The sequence below is a fragment of the Psammomys obesus genome, unplaced genomic scaffold (genome assembly GCF_907164565.1).
Source record: "Psammomys obesus unplaced genomic scaffold, mPsaObe1.curated_primary_1811, whole genome shotgun sequence".
NCBI classification, from domain to species: domain Eukaryota; kingdom Metazoa; phylum Chordata; class Mammalia; order Rodentia; family Muridae; genus Psammomys; species Psammomys obesus.
Genome location: NW_026596134.1, coordinates 26472450 through 26488893, shown reverse-complemented (window position 1 = coordinate 26488893; position 16444 = coordinate 26472450). Strand labels below are relative to the sequence as shown.

At 44.2% G+C, this 16444-nt stretch overlaps 1 protein-coding gene across 8 annotated transcripts in view; it reads right to left on the bottom strand.

The window, feature by feature from the left end:
* Positions 1 to 16444, bottom strand: part of Dpf3 (double PHD fingers 3) — a 268017-nt gene that overhangs the window by 134209 nt on the left and 117364 nt on the right. For all 8 annotated transcript variants that reach the window (XM_055592871.1, XM_055592874.1, XM_055592877.1 and 5 more), the window contains one exon: positions 15491 to 15651. In XM_055592871.1, the coding sequence (XP_055448846.1) occupies positions 15491 to 15651 (161 nt within the window). The remainder of the gene's footprint in view (positions 1 to 15490; positions 15652 to 16444) is intronic.

The following is a 16444-nucleotide window of genomic DNA, read 5'->3' as shown; positions in this document are numbered from 1 at the left end:
AAGGAAAGGAAAGGAAAGGAAAGGAAAGGAAAGGAAAGGAAAGGAAAAGGAAAGACCACAGACCCTACCAGAGCCTGCCTCTCACTCTGCGAGCAGGCCACCCATAATGCCTGCCTCAGGGGAATATGGTGGAAATTAACTGATGTTCAAGAGGGGTCTCTCTGCAACCATGAGGAGTGGACAGGTGTGTCAGTTGCTGACCCTCACAAGCTAGCTGATATAGATGAGTCTTGGACCCTGTGCCCACGTGCCAGACAACCTTGCCCATGACACTGCTTGGCTCTTCAGCTGCCAGGATGGAAGCATGCCTCTCTTTTGACCTTGCTCTGAATCCACCTTGTCACTTCCCTAGGGCTCTTTACCCCCTTCTCCTCGTCCTTCCTGACAAACTGGCAAGCACCAGGGCCCCTTTATAGGACCAGCACATTCCACCCTGCAGTTGCACTTACAGGGGGCAGGGGGGAGAGCAGAGCCCCGTGAGACTGATGTTGTTTATCTCCTTAGAACAGGAGGCACATAACTCAAAGGCCTGTGTGTGGGAAAGACATGAGGGAGGAGGAGGAAGAAAAGGATGGAGCCACAGCCACTGTCAGGGAAATTAACCTTGAGGACTGAGCCTAGGGTCAGGGGTGGATAAAGAGGAAAGGAAGTAGGAGGTAAGGGGGGGGGGGGATCCTCCCTGGCAACCAAGGCCACAGCTACCATCCCCCAAGTCACAGGTCCCCTGTAAAAAGGGCAGCACCCCAGTTCTCGAAGGAACTCTGTGTGAAAGTCCAGGTACGACAGGCACACACATGCAGAAACTTGCACGCTTGCTGGGAGAACTGGTTCCATAGCAGACTGTTCTATGAGGAGCCTGATGCTTAAACGGCCAGCAGACTGCAGACAAATAGCCAATTATGCACATGTTTTCTAGCTGGCTGGTGAGTGTGAATGCCTCTGACGATGCCCGAGCAGGAAGGACTGGAAAAATGAAGCAATACGGAAAAGGCACAGGAAAAGAAGTCGAGTAGAAAAGTACTGAGCGATTCCCTCTTGTTCCAGCCAGATTCAAACATGGGAAGTTCAAGTCTATTGAGGGGAAGGTTCTTCCCAGAGCAACCCAAAGGTAGACCCTGAAGCCACGACCCAACCTTCCCTGTGCTGGAAAGAAAACTCATACATCCACAGGACCGTATGCTAGCCAACACCTGTGCTAACTCGCCTTCATTTGGAATCCAATCGTACCTTCCAGAACTTGGGCCGGTTTGTCCACCATCTCTCCCAGCAGTCACCAGAAATCACCTCCATCCCAACCCTCCACCCCCGTACATGCACTCATGTTGAAAGGAACCGGCCAAGAAGCATAGGAAGGAGGTAGGGACATTTGCTTGGAGCCAGGTAACAGGATCAGAGGCCGAAGATGAGAAAGCCAAATGTGCTGCCCATTCATCACCTGTGCACAGCCCCTCCACATCTTGCTCCCATTGTCTGTCACCACAATGGGCCTTCACATTTACAGACAGATAATGACAAGTACTGGGAATTCTCCGCCAAGACTGGGCATTGAGTAGTTCTTGAACTATTAAATCTGAACTCAAGCATCAGAGACATGCCAAGGCGGTTACAGTGGGAAAATGTCGCTCTGTCCATGCCTCTGGCTGAAAAACACCCACGCTAAACCATCCTTACAGAACTGGAGAGATGAGCACAAGGTCCCAGGTAGGACTTGAAGAGTGGGCAAGAGTGTTTCCTGAGCACACCATCGATATGTCCCTGGAGCTCTGCCCACCCTCACAGCCTAGCTGAAATCTGCCCTGTTTCCAAGGCCATGCATGAAGTATTCATGACCCATCTCTAAATGATGAGTCTGGGCAATTGGCACTGCACTTCAGGTCTTAGTTCACATCACCATGGACATCCCTCCTGCCTGACCTCTCCTAGTGTCCCTTGTGCCGAGACCACCCTGGCTTTCTCAACATGGCCCAGGGGTTCCCAAAGCCTCCCTCACTCATAAAGTAGGCACAGCAACAGACCCTGACATTCGCCAAGCTTTCCTCTTGCAGCAGAAACCTCATGACACATTTAAAGGCTGAAGCAAGGGGTTAAGGGTAACTTTGTAACCAGCCCAAAATCACTCTGCCTCTAATGAAGTTTAGTTCCTACAGGCACCATGCCTGTTCTTTCCACCCTAACCAAGTCTCAGTGGGTTGCCCATTGCCCAGAAACAGCAGGATTAAAGCTGAGATTGAAGCCCGATAAGAGAACAGCACCTCATGCCAAGACCATGAGGAAAAGAATCCCAGTGCCTTTGCCCATGCCCACTAATCCACTTCCTGTGGAATTCACTTCCCTCTCACACCACGTCAGCAGCACCACCAACCGTAATTTTTCAGAGAGAACACATCTCCCAGTGACATAGAAACATTGTAACAAGGCATATAAAATATATGAAGAAGCAGATAATTGCCAGGACCCACTATCTACATTCATCGGAAGAACTTGTTTTAAGAACAATAAGATTGGGCTGGAAAGATGGCTCAGAGGTTAAGAGCACTGGCTGCTCTTCTGGAGGACCTGAGTTCAATTCTCAGCAACCACATGGTGACTCACAACCATCTATAATGAGGTCTGGTGTCCTCTTCTGACCTGAAGGCACACATGCAGGCAGAACACTGTATACATAATAAATAAATAAATCTTAAAAAAAATATATTATGCCAGGAGTGGTGGCCTATGCCTTTAGTCCCAGCTCTCAGAAGGCAGAGGCAGGCAGATCTCTATGAGTTCAAAGTCAGGCCAGCCTGGTCTACATAGTGAGTTCTAGGATAGCAAAAGCTACATAGTGAGACCATATCCTATAATCATCATCATCATCATCATCATCATCATCATCATCATCCCCACAGGTCTAACAAGAATTACCTCTACAATGTCCCTGACAAGTGTACTCCAAACCACAGCCTTTGTTTCAGTATCTCTAGTTCTCACAGTGACATAAATCAGACTTCTATAGTGCTGAACTATTCTGTTCTTAGATATGTATCGAGCAAGCTAGGTGTTGTGGTGCACGCCTTTAATCCCAGCACTCAGGGAGGCAGAGGGAGGCAGAGGGAAGCAGAGGGAGGCAGATCTCTATGCAAGGCCAGCCTGGCCTACAAAGCAAATCCAGGACAGCCAAGGCTGCACAGAGAAACCCTGTCTCAAAAACACCAAAAAAGAAGGAGGAGGAGAAGGAGGAGGAGGAGGAGGAGGAGGAGGAGGAGGAGGAGGAGGAGGAGGAGGAGGAGGAGGAGAGGAAATGTGTCTAGTGTTCTGCTCCACTGTAAAGGATGCAGGGGTGTGACGTCATTAAGAAGTTGGCATATCTAGCAAAACTCCATAAATATCCTCCCTTTGACCTACCAATTCCATTTCCCATACTCTAATAATATAAAAATGTATGTTCACTATAACTTAGCAACTATCCTCCTCTAGGGGCCTGATTAAATAAACAAAACATACATGCAATGGACCTGTTAAGATGAGTGTGGTGGCCTTGCTATAACCTCAGCACTAATTCCAGTACAGTCCGGGAGAGGCCCAGAGGATGAGGAGTTCAAGGACAACCTCAACTACAGAATCAATAAAACCCCTATCTTGAAAGCAGAGAGTAAGGGGGTACTAGCAATGTGGTTCCGTTGGGAGAGTGCTTGCATGGTATAGATGAAACCCTGGATCCAGTTCTCAGCACTGCATAAACCCAGACAGGGTAGAGCATATCTATAATCCCAGCCCTTGGGAAGGAGAGGCAGGAGAATCCAAAAATCTAAGATTATCCTTGGCTACATAATGAGTTCAAGGCCAGCCTGGGTTACATGAGGTTGCCAAAGAAGGGAGGGAGACAGGAAAGAAGGGTGAGTTAATTCTACCAAAAGCTGTTTTTTAAGAAAATTAAAACGGAAAGCCTCTGGTCAGAAGTAAAAAGGAAAGTGAAACTACCAATATAAGAATGTGTAAACTGGTACAACCACTCTGGAAATCAATCTGGCGCTTTCTCAGACAACTAGGAATAGCGCTTCCTCAAGATCCAGCCATACCACTCCTAGGCATATACCCAAAAGAGGCGCAAGTACACAACAAGGACATTTGTTCAACCATGTTTGTAGCAGCTTTATTTGTAATAGCCAGAAGCTGGAAACAACCCAGATGCCCCTCAACTGAAGAATGGATGCAGAAACTGTGGTACATCTATACAATGGAGTATTACTCAGCAATGAAAAATAAGGAAATCATGAAATTTGCAGGTAAATGGTGGGACCTGGAAAGGATCATCCTGAGTGAGTTGACCCAGAAGCAAAAAGACACTCACGGTATATACTCACTCATATAAACATACAATATAGAATAAACCCACTAAAAGCTGTACATCTAAACAAACTAAGCAAAAGAGAGGACCCTAACTAAAATGTTCAATCCCCATCCTGAAAGGCAAAGAGGATGTACATCAGAAGAAAACGAAAATAGGAAACAACCTCGGAACCCGCTACAGAGGGCCTCTGAAAGCCAGAAGAAAACAGGAAACCACCTTGAAACCTGCCACAGAGGGCCTCTGAAAGCTTCTGCAGTATAGACTGTCAAAGCAGATGCTGAGCCTGATGGCCAACTGATGGGCAGAGTGAATGGAATTTTATGTAAGAAGTGGGAAATAGTAAGAGCTGGAGGGAACGGGAACTCCACAAGCAGAGCAACAGAACAAGATAATTTGAACACAGGGAACTTCCCAGAGACTCATACTCCAACCAAGGACTATTTGTGGAGATGACCTGGAACCCCTGCACAGGTGTAGCCCATGGCAGTTCAGTGTCCAAGTGGGTTACATAGTAATGGGAAGAGGGACTGCCTCTGACATAATCTGATTGGCCTGCTCTTTGATCACTTCCCCCTGGGGGGGAGCAGCCTTACCAGGCCACAGTAGAGGACAATGCAGCCACTTTTGATGAGAACTGATAGACTAAGATCAGAAAGAAGGAGAGGAGGACCTCCCCTATCAGTGGACTTGGGGAGTGGCATGCATGCAGAAAGGGGAGGGAAGGTAGGATTGGCAGGGGAGGAGGGAGGGGCTTATGGGGGGATACAAAATGAATAAAGTGTAATTAATAAAAAATAAATAAAAGATTTAAATAAAAAAAAAAAAGAATGAAATGAAACAGGACCACAGATTCTACAAATATTAAAAAGCCAATAAACAATGTTCTGAGCAACGTTTTCTGATTGTTTCTAGATAATGTGTGTGCGCACAGTGTGTGTACGTATTTGTGCCATGGCCCGTGTGTGGCGGTCAGAGGACAACTTGCAGGAGTTAGTTCTTTCCTCCTACCATGTGGGTTCCAGGACAGAACTCCAGGATGGGTTGTTCAGCTCAGCACCACATGCTCTAACACGCTGAGCCACCCTGCAGAGCCCTATGATCGATGGTGTACAGCTCATTTAAGCAGCTTATTCAAATAGACAAACTACCGAAGCTTACCCAAGATGAAGCTGACAACCTGAATAGCCCTATGTGTGCTTAGGAGTTTAAATTATAGCTTAAAAACATTCTCAAGAAATTAAAGGTCCAAATGGGTTCAGTGGTAAGTTCTATAAAAACATTTATGGGAAAACAATACCAATTCTATAGAGAAAGTCTTCCAGAAATTTGTAAAGAAAAAAAAAATCTTTCCCAACTCACTAAATGAAGCATCCTTTGGTACTCAAACTAGACACAGCATTACAAAACAGCTATAGACCAATGTGTGTTTCAATAGACAGAAAATGCAAATAAAACCTTTGTGACATGAAGCTAGTAATATAGAAACAAAAAATACATCATGAGAAAGCAGTGCTTATCCCAGGAATTCAGTGTTAGTGGGATGTTCAAAATCAATCAACATAACTCACCATATTAACAAGCCACAAAACAAAACAAACAAACAAACAAACAAACAAACCATGATCTTAATAGACATTTAAAATGCAAAATTTATTCACATTTATTAAAAAAAAAAAACTCTCAGGGGCTGCAGAGATTGCTCCTCAATCAGACAAAAAAAATTTTTTTTCTATGAAAAAACTACAATTGCTGATAGTAAATTTAAACATTAATACGTGGGAAGGCGTGCTTGGAAGACTCTGAAGTGAAAACTATCCACTCCCCCAGGATTTATAGAAATTAATAGATGGTATGGGAGGAGGGGGGACAAAGAACCTAGGACAGTAAAAAAAAAAAAAAAACAAAAACAAATTTAGAGGGATACATCACTTGATTTTTTTTTTATTTTTTTTTTTAAAGACAGAATCTCACTATGGAGCCATGGCTGGCCCCAAATTTGATATTACACCAGGCTGACCTCAAGCCCACAGGGATCTGCCTGCCTCCACCTCTAAGAACTGGGACTTTAAAGTGTGAGCCGCCATGCTCAGCTTAGAGCCACCCAATTTCCAGGTGTATTATAAAACTACATAAATGAGTGAAAACCAAGAGCAGCAGAGCAAAACTGAGAGTCCAGGAGGAGACCCACAGATGTGTGGACATCTCATCTTTGATACAAACACAAGGAAAACTCAAGGAAGGCTTGTCTTTTCAACAAATTATGTGGAAGGAAACATCTGCAAAAATAAACTAGTTCATGCTTTGCACTGTATACAAATTATAGAACCAAAATAAAGTCTGAAACTATAAATTCTGGTTTAAAAAAAACCTAAACCTTTTAATAGGCAGTAATTTTCCAGATACATTGCCAAGAGCACAATTCATAAGAGAACAATACCAAATTGATTTCACACACACACACAAAAAAAAAAAAAAGAATTAACCCTTTTGTTTGTTGAAAAAGACCATGAAGACAACAAAAGTATAAATCAGAGATTGAGAGAAAACATTTGCAGTATGAGTATCAGGTAAAGGTACCTAGACTATGTAAGTACCCAAATCCAACAATGTTTAATTCTTTAAGATGTTGTACACCTTAGCAAAGAGCAGGTGAATAGAATGACCATGTGATGCCGGGATAAATAATAAGAAATACAGTATCTTCAGTCCCCTTTTCTGATTCCCTAAGTGTCTTTCTGGGCGCTGATAAGATCAGCACTGATTGGAGGCTTCTGTCTAGCCTTAGCTTGGGAACGTTGCCAGGGATACCAAACATGCAATTATCAGGCTGGAGTCTCCACTCTCCTCCAGACCTTCAGCCTCTAACTCCTGACATTTGACCTCTGATCTCCATGGCAAGAAAAGACACGGGGTTTGAGCTGATCTCTAACAATCAATGTCATAATCAGCCATGCACACCTAATGAAGGGGCCACAGAGACACACAGGGATGAAGTTCAGGGTAGTCTGGCTGGTGAACACACAGAGGTACTGGGGTGCCACACTGGAGATGGCAAACCCCCTCCTCGCCCTTTGCCCCTGGTATCTTTCTACAGAGCTCGTTTTTTAAATAACTGTTTTCATGTTTTATTTATTCTTTGAGAAGAGGAAGAAAGCTGGGTAGTGGTGGTGCACTGGGGAGGCAGGAGGATGTCTGAATTCAAGGTCAGCCTGATCTACGGAGTGTGCTCCAGGACAGCCAGGACTACACAGAGAAGCCCTGTTTCAAAAAAGAACAAAAGGAAAAAGGAGGAGGAGGAAAGAAAGGAAAGGAAAGAAGGAAGGAAGGGAGGGAGGGAAGAAGGAAGGAAGGAAGGAAGGAAGGAAGGAAGGAAGGAAGGAAGGAAGGAAGGAAGGAGGAAAGTAGGAAAGAAGGAAGCAAAAGAGAAAAATAATTAAGCCACAAAAAACCCTGGAGTCTGATCTATGTTGAGCTCTGTGAGCTACTCAAGCAAATGACCAAGTCTGAACAGCATCCTAGGGTGCCTCATTTGTGTCCAGAGGTCAGAAACACAGCTAAGAGCCTGGACTTGCAGTTTGCACATCAAATGAAGACAGTCTTGGAAGACTAAGACCCTTAACCTAAAGGGTCTGACGGCTCTCCAGGTAGAAAATGTCAGAGGCTAGTTAAACCGTGGGCATACAGTGGGTAACTTGGGGGACAATTACGCAATTGCTATTGTGAAGAGAACACCACATCTGTTCGCAGAGCTGTCGAATGAGGATAGGAAAAGAACAGTTATTTTCAATGGCAAATAAGCACATAAAATGATGATCGGTAACACTATTAATTGGGGGAACACAAATTAAAACTATAATAAGCATCACTGTACCTCCACCAGAACGGCCAGATTTCCTCTTGATGGGCAATGTGTGGTATTAGCAGAGTTGTAAGGCAACAGAGACTTTGCACACTGCCTGACAGTTGCCTTAAAAGTTAAGCTCTCACCTTCCTTGTGATCTAGCCAGTCTGGGATTGAGCCGTTTACCCCAGAGAAATGAGAACATGCGTACGTGCAAAGACTTGAGCACAGATGTTCATAAAAGCCCTCTGTAATAATAGGCAGATGCAGTGGCACATGCCTGTAAGCCCAAGCACTCAGGGAGGCAGGACCAGGCCAATCTCTGTGAGTTCGAGACCAGCCTGGTCTAAAAAGCGAGTCTGGGACAGCGAAAGCTACACTGAGAAACCTTGTCAATAATAATAATAAGCAGAAACTAGAAAGAAGTCCAAACCTTCAGCAACAGGTGAATAGGTGTAAACACTGTGAGACCAATACACCAGAACACTACATGGCACAGAAAGGAGTTGTGCATGAGTGGCAGCTCATGGATGAATCCAAAATAATTATACCAAGTGAAAGAAGGTAGACACCTTCTCTAAGACAGATTACAGAGCAGTTGATTCCAGTATATAAAGAAAACAGTGGTTCACCGACAAGAAAGAGGGAGGAGCAGTAGAAAGATTTAAAAAAGGGGGGGGGGGTCAAAGGGACTTTAGAACCTTTGCAGGGCTGTAGCTTTCCAGGGTTGTAGCTCAGTGACAGAGCACCTGTCCAGCTTGCAGGGAGACCCGGGTTTGGTCCCCAACACCACTCATGTCCATACGCGCAACAAGAGATAGAAAATGACAAGAACACTTTCAGATTAGGAATGCTCAATCCATACGTCATAAAGCTGCTAAGATTTTTTGCTGAATGAGAAAGCAATCCCAAGGATTTCTGTCTCTAGACACTGGAGCAATTAAATGTCCTCCTGCAGTTTTTTTTCTAATGTGCATGGAAGCCTTCTCTGCATGGATGTCTAAGCACCAATGTGCGCAATGTCCAAGGAGACCAGAAATGAACGTCGGATTCCTGAGACTGGAGGTGAGGATGGTTCCAACTCATCAGCGGGATCAAGCAGGTTCTCTGGAGCACCAGCTAGTGCTCCCAACCTCCGAGGCAATTCTCCAACCCCATCATATTCCTCTTATAAGCACAGCAAATACACTAGATGCTGTCCTTTCAACAAACAAGAGTCCTGAGGCAGGAAGGAAGCAAAGCAGAGCAGTAAAGGACACTGGGACCTGAAGAACATCAGGTTGGTTGAGCCCCCTGGGTATTACTTTTATACCAAGTATCCTGGACAGGGTTCTGGGAAAGCTGATAACATGAAGATATCAGTAAATGCAGAACCAAAAGGACTCCCAAGAAAAATCCTGCTCTCTAACCAAAAGACTAGAAAAGAATGGCATGAGCTACTCGTGCACCCAGAGTCTATGCTGTATCTCTGTCAGATACAGTCTGGGGAGAAGCTTGAACTCCTGCCTGCAGCCAAAAACAATGGGGTGATTGTCTTTGGTGGGTGCCAACAGAGGCTAAATGGGAAACCTTGACTCCCACTCTCACCTCTGGTAACAATGAACACACACAGAGAGAGAGAGAGAGCTCGGCATCAGAAGAGCCCGCCTAAAACAAGATATCAATAATGCCTAGACTCTCATAACAAAATAGCCAAAATATCCAAGATCCAGTCAACTTAATAAGAAAAGGCTAAATTATGCAAATGTTAAAATTATCTGACAAGGATTTTTAAAGCATCCATCATAAAAATGTTTCATCAATCATGAGCACGTGCAACAGGTGGAAAAACATAAAGTCTCACAAAAGATAGATGGCCAACCAAAATGGCAGGTTCTTTGGCTGCTAAGGCTTTGTCAAGGCTTTTTTTTTTTAACCTTATAGGTCCTTTGCATATATATTATGGCTTCCAGTTTTGTGGTTTTATAGGATTCCTATGTATATAAACCTGCCATATTTGGGCATCTATATGGGTTTCCTGTGCTCTTCCTTTGTTTTTGTTTATCTTCGGGTTGTTTTGTCCTATTAGAGTTTCTTTGTTCTTGTTTTGTCTTGTTTTTATTTTTATTCTCTAGTCGCCTGTTTATTTTCTAACTAGAGATGGAAAGAGTGTGAATCTAGCTGGGAGGGGTGATGGGAAAGGATCTTGGAGAAGTCGGGGAGGGAAGACCAAAATCAAAATATATTGTATTTAAAAAATCTATTTTTAATAATAGGAAAAGAAAAATAAAACACAAAAGATACAAGGAACCAAATAAAAAGTTGAGACAAAAATTAGTAATAAACAACAACAACAAAAAAATCTCCATGGATGAACCTTATCAGCGGAATACAAAGGACAAAACTCTAGAAACTGGTCAATCTGAAAAACTGAGACACAAAAATGAATAGAGTCTGGGAGGCTGGAGAGACGGGTTGGAGGTTAAGAACACTGATGGCTCTCCTAGAAGACCCAGATTTGATTCCCAGCAGCCACATGGCAGCTCACAACTGTCTCCAGTCCTGGGGGAATTCAAAGCCCTCTTCCGGCATTTGTGGTATCACACACACACACACACACACACACACACACACACACACGGTGTACTTACACTCATGCAGGCAGGACACCCAGACACATAACAATAAAGGCTTACATTTTTACACACACACAAATAGAGCCTAGGGAGCAAAGGTGACAGCTAGGGAGCTATAAAAGAAGGTCTAGTGGCTGTGCCATTGGGATCTCAAAAGGGAAGTACCAGGATTGAGAACAACTGCCAAAAATTTCTCAAATTTGGAAAAAAAAAAAAAAAAAAAAACACTACAGGTCCAAAAAGCCAAGCAAGCCACAAATAAAATAAATCTGAACAAATCTATTTCAAGACGCATCAAAATTAAACTTTTGAAAACTAAAAGCAAAGAAAAAAAACTTGACAGCAGTGAAAGATGACTCTTCTCCTACAAGGGAAATTCCGTGTGACTGACAGCAGATTTTCTCAGCACAAACCATCTAAAGACATGGCAAATCTTTCAAATGCTGTTTAAAAAGGGTTATCAACTTGTAGTTTTATATATAGCAAAAGCATTCTTTGGGAATGAAGGAAAAAAAAAAACCAACATGTTCTTTGCTGAAGGAAATCTAAGAATTATCACGGATCTTTAGGTAAATGCAGTAAGCATTCTTCAAGTACCCTAAACTGTGTGTGATGATCTGATGTGCTCTTCAATAGAGAGGAAATGTTTAAGATAGCTATTTTATTAGGACCATCTTAAGCAACTTAAGCAGCTGAGTTAGCTGGTCAGTAGGACAGCTAGTTTATGAATGGAGGTGATGAGAGGATTTGAGGGGAGGAAACGTTAGGTGTGGCTATAAAGGGGTTATGTGAAAGAGATCTTTGTGGTGAGAAAATCGTTTCCTGTCTTGACTGTGGTGTTCATCACATGTGATTAAATGGCAAGATCTCTAGAGAACCCTGTGGAAGAGTAGGAGAAGTGTAGGAGCCAGAGGTGATAAAGGGCACAGATAAACTAAGGCCCTCTAAATCAATGAGCAAAGCTCCTATGAACTCATAGAGACTAAAGCAGCATGCACAGGACCTGCACAGGTCTGCACCAGGTCCTCCACGCTTAGAGCATGGCTTCTAGTGTTTGCATGGGATTCCTGAGTCTGTGAAGAATGAGTGCCTTCTCTTGGGCTCTTTTCCTTCTGTTGGTTGTACTGTCCAACTTCAGTGTGACAATTTTTGTTTTATCTTGTTATTTTGTTTTGTTATATTTTTATGGATGGATGGGTGGATGGATGGATGGATGGATGGATGGATGGATGGATGGATGAAAAGCTAGCCGCTAGGGTAAAGGCTGACAACTGAATTGTCACTTCTACCTGATGGGAGAGAGAAAGTCAGTTTTCTCCAATGCAGTGGCAATGTGTGTATGAACCACTCCAGGGAGGGTCTCATGTTGAGTAGTTGACCAATATATAATGGACTCCACAGTTTGCTTTGTTGTCTTCTGTTGTATGTGTGTGTTTTTATTTGGTTACAGTTTGGTGCTTTTTAAATTTCTTTTTGCATTGGCGGTTTATCTTATTTTCTCGGTTTAGAGGATTTGCTCTTGGATTGGGGTTTTGTCTGTTCTTTGAGAAAGAACTTACAGAGTTGGGTGGGTAGGGAAGGGGAGAGGATCTGGAAGGACTTTGGGGAAGGGAAGAATATGATCAAGATATATTTGAATTTTAAAAATTGTTTTAAATAACGAAAAAGAAATTAAAAATGGTAAGAGCCCTTCACACATATTTGACCATTATCAACTTCTGGTGTGATATTCCGGGATGATCTTAGGGAAAGTGGATGAAAAGCAAAGAGGCACTCTCTGCGCTGTGTTGCAATTCCCAGGAGGCATGAAGTGACTCAAAATGAGGAGCTAATTTTAAGAAAAGAAAGTCTATGAAACCTCTACACTGAGCAATCCTTAATAAGTAAAACCAAAATGAAACCTATAAATCCAACCGTGTAGATGACTTACTGTCATAACCAACACAGAAGACTATTTGAAGTGACTTTAAGGCACAGCGGCTTGACACTACAGCCTAAAAGGACAAGAAACACTAAATGCAAAAGAAAAAAAATTTTAAACCCAGGCAAGCAATCTTATTATGGACCGTCCTGCTGTTCCTGCCATACTCATGAGTCTACTGTAAGCGCTGTGTGGGGTAAAGCAGGTGTGTCAGTATCATTAAATCCAGGTTCTGGGATATACACACATGTGTGTCTGCATGTATACACATGCACATACATATGTTACAAATGTATGCATATGACACGTATGTGTGTATGTGTATGTATGTGTGTGTGTTGAGTGTCTGAGAAAAGGGATAGAGAATAAATATAGGTAAACACAAACTATTTAAAACTGAATCAGCCAGGAAGTAGTATCATTCCACAGCTTATTTCACTTAAAAATACACTTCGTAGCTATGCTGACTTAAAAGCCCGGGAAATAATGATAAGCCAAGTAGCAGTGAGCAGCATGGATGGTAGCCTCTAGACAGGGCAGGAAGTGCCCAGGGGGAGTTGGCATCCATCTGTCCCGATATTAGGAGGGCAAGAAAGCCGTCAGAAGGAACTGAGGCTGTTTCCAAAGCCCTTCTGGATGAAGATGGGACAATCCATCTTCAGTCCAAATAACGGCGGCAATGCATTAAAGTGCATCAAGCGGGTTTAAGTCCGAGTTCATGATAGTACTTAAAATAACTGTATTGATCAACTTTGGACAATGCCGAGGAACCAGCTCATTATTCTGAAACCTGGTAAATACAGGGGAAATGTCATTTATCTCATGCCAGCTGTACCTCATAATAACCAAAGTTTTAATGAGGGGATGTTTTCCTTTACAGAATCTGTAGGGCTAATAAATGGGGGAGGGGAAAAACAAAACAAAACAATGGCCTTCAATCAAACACCCCTTTTGTGTGTGTGTGTGTGCCACTCTTAATGGAATAAGAATCTAGATAACCCTCATCAAGGGCTGCTAAAATGAGTAAAGTGTGGAAAACCAGACTGCATAAACCTCCTGACTGAAAGCACAAACTACCACTTAGGAATTGCTCTTGAGAGACAGACAGACAGAGACAGAGAGACAGATACACAGAGAGAGATACACAGAGACAGAAAGAAAGCCTGAGTAAGTCTCTAGTCCTCGTTTCCAATCCACAGCAATAACACCATGGGGATGCAATCAGCAAATCTGAGCTCTGGGAAACCCTGCCGTGCAAACAGCCCAGTTTCTTCAACATACAAGGGAGAAAGAAAGGGAGTCAGAGAAAAGCCCGAGGACCTCTAAGATATCAACAGTTGCAATGCAGGAATCCTATTGGCTTACGCTAGAGGTAGAGAAGAAACGAATGCTGACTGTTTGATAGTGACCGTGGGCTGGGCTGGCCTTTTCCTTTTGTCTTCCTGTGTATCGCAGGCTAGCCTCTTGTCGCAGCTTCCTAAATACTGCCCCGATGGGCATGTCCCGCTGCACCCAACTGGTTTGACACTTTAAGTCCAGAGTATTTGTACACGGAATGACGTGCTGTCCCAGGGTCTACTTCAAAGTCATCCAGAGTCCGGGAGGAAGGTGACAGCTAAGCGTGAGCGAAAGCAAAGGGCCACGAGCTGGCTGTCACGGAGCGTGGCCATGAGGAGTCTGTTTTTCTCTGCCAGTGTCTGAATTTTACAGGAATATAAAACTTTTCGAAATGAAACCGAAGCTTGTTTAACATACTCATATAGAGCCAGGTGTGGTGGCCTATGCCTACAATCCTGGCACCTCAGAGGTAGAGGCAAGAGGATCAGGAGGAGTTCAAGGTCATTGTTGGCTCCACAGCAAGTCTAAGATCAGCCTGGGCTGTATGAAACCTTACCAAAAGGGGAGGGTGAGGGGACACAGGAGAAGCCTACAAAGATGGCCGGGTCAGTAATGTGCTTACCGTGAAAGCACAGGACCTAGGCCCAATGCCCAGAACCCATGTAAATGCACATACTTTTAATGCCAGTGCTGGGAGGGGAAAAAGAGGCAGATCCCTGAGGCTAACTGGCTGCCCAGCCAAGCTGAATCAACAAGCTTCAGGTGAAAGTGAGACCCTGTCTCAAAAGACAAGATGAAGAGCAACTAATTAAAGATGATACTTGCATGCACACATGTACCACACACACACACACACACACACACACACACACACACACACAAACTTTAACATAAATAAATATGGCCACGAAATTGCATCCCTGGAGCTAGCTGTCTCGCTAATCTATTCCAACAGGTTTTTTTTTTTTTTTTTAATTCTATTCCTAAAAGCCTAGAAGATTAGAATCATGGTCATGACAACAATATCCAGCATTTTAGAGCATATGCTATGCTGAGTTGCTCATAGATGTTTTCATTTAATCCTGATAAACTTTGTGTAGTAAATACGAAGATTATCCACACTTCACAGATGACGAGCCTCGGGGACAGAGATCTGATGACAAAACCAAGCCTCTCACCCACAACTAAACACATTGGCGAATTTGAGCCAACACCCAAGGGTAAAACAATGAAAACTGCTTTCCCTGGACTTCCTTGAGATAAGTACCTCACATCATCCTTGTCTGGTCCCTTGGAGAAAGGGTACACACAGCTAAATCCCTCCACCATGTGTTCGGCTCATCTACCCCACCCTGCCCGGCTCGGTAGCCTCCCAGACACAGTAGCACTCCTTCCTCCAAGCTGGAGCCCCTGTGCATGCTGGTCCCAGGAGTGGCGTGGCTCACCTGGGCCTCGGTGCCTCTTTTCCATCCAGATGTAACAGTTGTTCTGAGCCACTCCTGTTTGCGAGTCCAGGAAAGGGAGGCGCACGCTCCGCTCCGCACACAGCCTCGAGTTGTAGCTTCGGCAGTGCTCAATGGCTTCCTTGTAGAACTGGTCCCCAAGCCTACAGGAGGCAAGAGGGCAACAGAGTGAGACCAGGGGAAGAAGACACACAACCGGGGAGAGAGGGGTCCCCTATCCTCTCCCCAGAAAGAAGCTGAATTTATGGCAACCAAGCCAGACTGCCAACTGCCCTGTTAAGGGACAAACTATAGATAGTCCAAAAGTCTCTACAAGATTCCACTTCCTGTCCCAAATCTACCAGTTGACTTAGAAACGCCTTTAAAATGGGACCCAAAAAACAAACCATCAGTCAAGGTGGCCAGCCCTATCTGAGGATGCTGAGATGGGGTCCCTGGCACATTCTGTAGCAATGTTCCGCTTGGGACTCAGAACAACCGGCTGCCAGGGCATCCTCTTTCAGCATCCCCTACACACTGTTCTTAGAAGCTGCCGAAACACACCCATATCCTCTTTAGAACAGGGAAGTATCTAGTACAACCCGGAGATTGGAAAGGCAAACTCGAGAGCTAAGTAAGTCGTTTGCAGCAGTATTATAAATGTCTGCGCCAACAGAGAGATCCGTTTCCTCTGCCCAGGCCCCTCCCCCAAAGGTTGTACAAAATAGCACCACCACCTGGGAACCAAGCATTCAAACACAGAACCACTACAGGTATCAAGGGCGTTTATGTTGTGCAACCGCCACCGCCATCCGTCTCCAGAACTCTTTATTCCCGAGAGCCGGAGCTACACAAGCATTAAACGATAAACGTCTCTTCCTCCTTCCCCCAGTCCTGCTAACCACCATTCAGTCTGTCTCTATCATTCTGAGTGTCCAAGTCCTTCGTCCGATTTGG